The following is a 6,658-nucleotide window of genomic DNA, read 5'->3' as shown; positions in this document are numbered from 1 at the left end:
AGAGTCACTTTTGGGCGTTAGGGGTAATTTGGATGCCAAACTATTACAGGCTGAAAAATTAGAGATGAAGATTAGATAAGAACTGATGGGAGAGCTTGTGGAAGGAGTGAAGCCAGCTGGACTAAGGCCATCTCAGGAATCCACCACCCATGCTCCTGTGAGCCCGCACACCTCCCTAGTCTTTGACATTTGTTCCCTATTCCCCCGCTACCCCATATTTGTGCCATTTACCCCCAAGCAACATACTGCATGCTGTCTCCATGAATTGGTCTTTATTGAGTTTTGAGGTAATCAGATTATCGGCACAGGGCTCAGTGGGGTTCAAAGCAAATGACGGAAGGTTGGAACGTACCATTGCACGGATGGGAAGAGTCACCAGGAAGGCATCCCTCAGCACCTGCCACCTGCCAGCTGGGCCCAGCTCAAACCATCTGGCAGCCAAGACCAAGCCCTGCTGAGCAGGCTCCATGGGCCGGCAGGTTACCCGGCTGCACCTCAGACGAATCGAAGGGGTCCTCCAGTTCCCACTCAAAGCCCAGCATTCCTAGTCCTCCCACCCCCAGAAGCTTCTCCAGCCTTCGCATCTTTGCTGAGCATGGAGACCTTCTTTCCCTGTGTAAGCCACAGCTCCCCCTGTCCCTGGCCTATCCCTTGGAAGTCTCCCCCAACCCAGGAGTAGAGGAAGGTCCCTACAGGGAAAAGGGGAAGGGAGGAGAGTCATTCTCAGAGGACTGGCTAAGTGCAGGGATACTCCTGAAGACGGGGCTCGCCCCACTCCCCACCCCGCCACACAGCATGGCAGGTCTCCCTGGTGGTGCTGGGGTGGAGACAGGGCTGGGGACAAGGGTTCTCAGTAGGACAGCTCCTGCTCTGCCGAGGGCTCCTCCTCGATGAGCTCCAGGTCGAACTCATCCTCCAGAGAGCCCCCGACAGGAAGCAGGCGGAACTTCTTGCCCTTCAGGGTACAGGTGCGATGCTCGAAGTCCAGGACGGCGTTGTGGTCCTGCAGTACGTCAGTGCCAATGATGGCTTCTTCAGCGCTGGCATTGGCCACCAGGAACTCAGCCTTTAGCTTCAGCTTGCCCAGGGACACCACCGTGTCCCACACGCCCAGGATCTTCATCTCAGCCCCATTGGCCACCTTCACCACGTTCTCAAAGGGCCTCAGAGTGTCCAGATCGCCGTCAGTGACTTCTTCCCAGAGGCTGGGGTGGACCACGGACACTTGGGCCCCGGAATCCACCAGGAACCTCACGGGCACCTTGCCAATCTTGCCCTTGAGGTAGTAGCCCTTACCCATGCTGTTGGCGAACAGGATCTCCTTGGGCTGGGAGCTGCGGGTGGTCCCTGGGCCCCCGAAGGCCTGCAGAAGGGTCTCTCTCACAACCCCGTAATCTCCTTGAGCCTGAGGGTCCAGTCCACTGTAGACTCCCCGGGCAGCTCCCCTGAGGGATTCCTTCAGGGACCTGAGCTTGGTGGCCTGGTCCCAGCCGTTGAGGTTGCTGATGACCTCCAAGCGGTGCAGCCAGAGGCTGGGGGCCACATTGGCTCCGTCGAAAGGCTCTGGGACAAAGGTGCGTCCCTGGCGCCCCACCTGGTTTCTGGCTCCACTGGCGGCCATCCCTCTGCTTGCTTCTAGAACGTCAGCCGCGACCCACGCCAGGTAGAGAAAGCCACAGAGCAGTGTGGGAGCAATCACGCTGGAGAACAGGGCTTCTGGCAGCAGCTGGTGTGTGCTTGCCCGGCCGAGGGCAAGTGGGAGGCACAGGAGGCAGTGGGTGAGGGCTGGCTGGCTGGCTGGCTGGCTGGCTGGCTGCAGGGCACAGAGGCAGGCACTGTGTGGTCTGCTCGCTCTGCACAGCCTTTTTGATGCCTAGCCTGGGCCCCCAGGGCTCCCCGTTCTCCTTTGTTCTGGAAGCCCCGCCTCTCCTGGTCCCGCCCTCTCCCCAATATCCTGCCGGACTAGCAGGATGGGTGCCTCACCCAGCCCTTCTGCAGCCATCCCGGGATGGACAGGCCGGCCCACAGTGCAAGAAAGGCCAGTTTCAGGGAGGTGGGCAGGGGGTTGCCCCGGGACCCTCCTCTGTCAGATGAGGACTGAGGAAGAGGATGTTAGGACACTGGGGTGTTTGTCATCAACCAGTGTAGGAGAGAAGAGGCAGAGAGCAGAGGCCGGCAGCTTTGGGGCTGTGGAAGCCCCTCTGGCCTCACCCCAAAGGACCACCGTGGCCAGGGGAAAGGTGCTGCACCCACAGGCAGGTGTCTCACATGCTAACCCTAACCCACCAGCTGTTGGGTTCTCTGACTCCTGTGAGAGGGAGACCCAGGAAGACCCCAGACTTTCTCAACAGTGCACGGAAATAGATCTCTGAGAGAGGACTCATATTCATGCACACTCAAGCACATGCATACACATACAAAAACAAGCATACAGAAATGCACACACACAGATACACATTCATACACACTCAAGCACATACATATACAAACATACAGAAGTGCACACAACATACACAGACACACCCACATACACAAACACAGAAATGCACACATTTACACAAACACACATACACTTGGAATCTTCTCATAGGAGCTCAGTTGCTGAGATCTTTTCCCCTCATTGATCACTCCTGACCCAGTCAGCCCTGTCTGGAGCGAGGCTGCAGCCCATGGGCTCTCATCAAGGCCCAGAAGTGGGCTACTATGGTTTCGAACTTCCAGGAATACAGGCAGGAATCCAGGGTCCATCTTCAACTTTGAGCATGTCCAGCTATGCTGGTTGTCCCCTGCCAGTCTGGCCCCTTCCAATACCATTCCCTGTCACAAACACACATACACACACACACACACCTGGGCATTTATGAAAACAGCAGGTGGGGGGATAGGGTGCTTCTGTGTTTCGTTCTGAAGATTCTGCCATGGTTGTGATGCTGCTGTGAGAACCCAGAAGGCTTTGGCTGCAGAGTCTGCTGGCATGGCCCCCTGGCTGCCAGGGTGAGGGGGCAGTCCTGGAGCAGGCAGAAGCCCACAGAGCAGATCTATAAACACAACTGCAGGCCTGCCTTGGCCTGTGCAGGCAGATGGGGCCAGTGAAGTGACCCACTTTAATGACCCCATTGAAATATCACCTCCTCCACGAAGCCTTCTCCCCGACCCCAGCCCATGTGCCCACCCCTGGCTAACCACATGCCACTGGCTGCTCTCTAGGCCCACTTCTATGATTCTGTAGTCTGAGGCTTGCAGGCTTGTGGGGTTAGCATAGGCAGCCCCCAACGAGACTTCTTCTAGGGCCTAGGGGCATTCCTGCTTGCCCCTGAACTGTCACCAAACAGCAGGGATTAAGGACAGGAGAGGAAGAGGACTCAGTGGCACACCTGGAACCTGTCCCACATCTGCTTTCAGTGTCATTTATCATCCAGTGTCTGGCGAAATCCCACGTGTACCCCAGTACCAGCCCTGCCTTTAGACTCCCTGGGGTCCTGTCCATGCCGGAAGAGGGTCCCCTCCCTGCTGCGGTCTCCATCACCTTCCACCCTACACAGTGAGCCACAGGACAAGCAGTTGGCTCCACACCTCTCGGCACAGCTGCCTGGCTAAGGTGGGGCTGTGGTGGCATTCCAGGAGCCCAGAGCAAGGGGAAGTGGAGTCACAGGCAAGGTGTCAAGAACAGGTGGGTGTCCGAGGAGATTGCATAACAGTTACACCTGTGTCCAGAGAAATGGTCCAGCTGCCCACAAAACCAGGAAACCCCTTCTGTGAATGAAGTTTGCCAAGACTCCCAGACCCCTGGGAGTCATCCTGTGACACAGGGTGTAGGCTTAGTGGCTCTCTGGCTCCCAGGTGCTCATCACATCAGACACCTGGTCCCCAGAAGTGACAAGAAGTGAGGAGGCTAGCATGTGACCCAGGGAGGGGGACCTGTCAGCTTGTATACTCAGTTGTCACCAAGTGGCTTTTTGAACTGTGATATTACCCCATGGCTCTTGAGCTACAAATAGGTAGTCCTTCAGGACTTCACCTGATTTGGTGTGATGTTACTTTGGCAAAGTCATTTCATACCTACCACCTGAGTGATCATCCTAATAGCCCGTGAGGAAGACCAGCCGGTACTCCAGGATCCTGGAGAGCAGGGGGCCCTGAGCTAGCCAGGGGCTGCAGAAGAGCACATTGCAAGGCCAAGGACATGGAGTGCTGGGCTCCAGGAACAGCTTTTAGGTCTGGGGTAGGGGTGGGGGCTTCTGATTAGCACTCACTGCGCAGTAAATCAAGAGCTGACTGTCAACTGGTCAGGGGTCTTGTGAGCATTTTATCAAGCCAAGTGGCAGTTTGAAAGTGGACTTGCTGGCAGTATTTACACCACAGACATCAACAAACGATGGGGCCAGTGCTTTGGCCCAGCAGACCAGGTTGTCACCTGCCATGCTGCCATCCCATATGAGTGCTGGTTACAGTCCTGGCAGCTCCCTAGTGCATCTGGGAGGGCATGGAAGATGACCTAAAGTACTTAAGCTCTTGTGCCCACATGGGAGACCCGGATGAACCTCCTGGCTTTGACTTGGTCTAGCCCCAGCCATTGTGGCCATTTGAGAATGGAAGATCTCTCCTTCTCCCACCATCTGATGCTGTTGGGCTGCTATGAATCGAGGCAGGCTATGCCTCCTCCAGGGGAACCCCCAGGTCGATTTTATACAGTTGCACACAGGAGTCTTGCATTGCAAGCTACAACAGGCCAAGGGCCAATCTTTGGCTGAATTTAAGGGCCCATCTCTGGCTAGAATTAGACACATACTGGAAGGAAGGTCTCATGTTCCTTTAACTCCTGGAAAATGCCCAAACCCGGAACATCCCGGAAACACCCAAAGACCTTGGAGTGGCTATACTGGTGGTACACGAATGAACTAAACCAGCTGGGCTGGGCCAGGCCAGGTGCTATTGCCTCCTCCCAGCACCTAGGAAATCACAGCTAATTATTGACAATATTGGTATTGAGGCAGAACACCCTCATTAGTCCCCATTAGCATCTCCTGAGTGAGCTCGGAAGCAGGCACACTGCACTTGACCCGAGAAGAAGCACATCAGGACGGGCAACAGGAAGGATTTGGGAGTCTCCGCCCTTACACGCCTGCCTGGGGCTGTCACAGTCCAATTCTGCCCCAGCTTCCCGGCTCCACTGCTGTCTCCCCACTGGCAGTGTGCAAGCCCAAAACAAGGACCCTTCAGGGTCCCTGAAATGCAGCTCTTGTTTCCGCAGGGACAGCCTGTGCTCCCGGGACATATCCTGATGACTTCCAGAGCACACAGTCAGGGCTTACAGAGGAGCTTGCAGCTCTGGGGTTCCTGGGAGGCTGAAGGCAGGGTCCCCCAGGGCAGGAGGGCAATGGGGGACTGACCTTCTAAGGAGATGGCTCTTGAGCGAGAAGCATGAGAGACATCTCATGGGGGCCCAGGAGGAACTCTGAGACATTTCTGCAGTCCCTCTCCAGCCTGTCACAGCCTCCTCCCCATGCTGCGGAGGCCAAAGTCACCCCAGGATGGCGGGTTGGGGAAGAGCACACAGCGCTCCAGGTCTTGTCAAGGAGCAGGGAAGAGGAAGGGTAACAAGGAAGTGCCCTACCTGCTATCAGGGCTGGCAATGTGGGCAGATACCTTTCCTAAGCTCCAAGAAGCCCCTGGCTTCATGTCCTGCTCTGTCTATCCGGACGCTCAAGCCCCACAGAAGATGCAACTGGTTTGATTGCCAACCCATCTGGAAGGGGAGTCTTTCATTTGAAGGAGATAAAGATCTCTCATCTGCTGGTTCACCTACAACAGTCAGAATCAGGCCAGGCGAAAGCTGGGAGCCAGGAACTCCATCTGGGTCTCCCACATGTGTGGCAAGGGCCTAACAGCCAACCTTCTGTCAGTTGTGTGCTAGTGGGAGACCTGGAGTCAGCAGAGGAGCTGGGGCTGGAACCCAGGCACCCCGATGTGGGATGTGGGCCTCCCAACCACTGTACAGGCACCTGCCCTTGACACCTGTGTTCCATCTCTCCTCCTCTCTCATACACACAGCATCCTCCATACCACACACACATATGCACTGTCACAAAAGCACATCCTCCCATCCCCTCACGCTGTGTACACTCCCTGTAGCTTTGATGCAGAGATCGTATACAGCCACGCTCCTGCTTCAAAACAGCTCAGAAATTGTGTAACTTGCTTGTCCAACTCAACTCCCACCTTTCATTTCCACCTTTTATTTGCACCCACATTTACAGTGAGTATTAAAGTCCTATTTATTGGAAGCACCTGCTGTTTATTAGCCCCTAGGCACACTTGCTGCTCAAGGAAAGCAGGCGAGGCCTCATCACCTTGGCTCACAAGCTAATGAACACAGGATGTGGACGGTTAATGGGTGAGTTTTTGAAGAGTTTAAGATCAACGCATATATTCAGGCTGACCCACTTCAAGCAGCCCCCAGTCACAGCCACGCGGCTTTGAAAGGAGCCAGTTCGTAACTGGGTCAGCCTGCCTTCTGCTCCCTCTCACCCTGCGAGGGCAAGGACAGAAGGTCTCCTTCTGCCCTCCTCTGGGCACACACCCCAGGAGCCAAGCCCCCCACCCCACTGGCCTGCCCCCGTCTGGCACAACGTTCCACCACAGCCCCTCCCACTGCCCC

At 55.9% G+C, this 6,658-nt stretch overlaps 1 protein-coding gene across 1 annotated transcript; it reads right to left on the bottom strand.

Annotated features, from left to right (window-relative positions):
• Positions 1 to 270: 270 nt before the first annotated feature.
• ASPRV1 (aspartic peptidase retroviral like 1) lies at positions 271 to 1,910 on the bottom strand. The gene has a single exon (XM_040994029.1). The coding sequence runs from the start codon at positions 1,619 to 1,621 to the stop codon at positions 851 to 853; it is 771 nt and encodes a 256-aa protein (XP_040849963.1). The 5' UTR covers positions 1,622 to 1,910; the 3' UTR covers positions 271 to 850.
• Positions 1,911 to 6,658: the final 4,748 nt, after the last annotated feature.

This window comes from Ochotona curzoniae, unplaced genomic scaffold (assembly GCF_017591425.1).
Source record: "Ochotona curzoniae isolate NIBS_2020 unplaced genomic scaffold, NIBS_Ocur_1.0 contig_883, whole genome shotgun sequence".
NCBI lineage: Eukaryota > Metazoa > Chordata > Mammalia > Lagomorpha > Ochotonidae > Ochotona > Ochotona curzoniae.
Note: the sequence above shows the minus strand (reverse complement) of the source record. Positions and strands in the feature narration are given on the sequence as shown.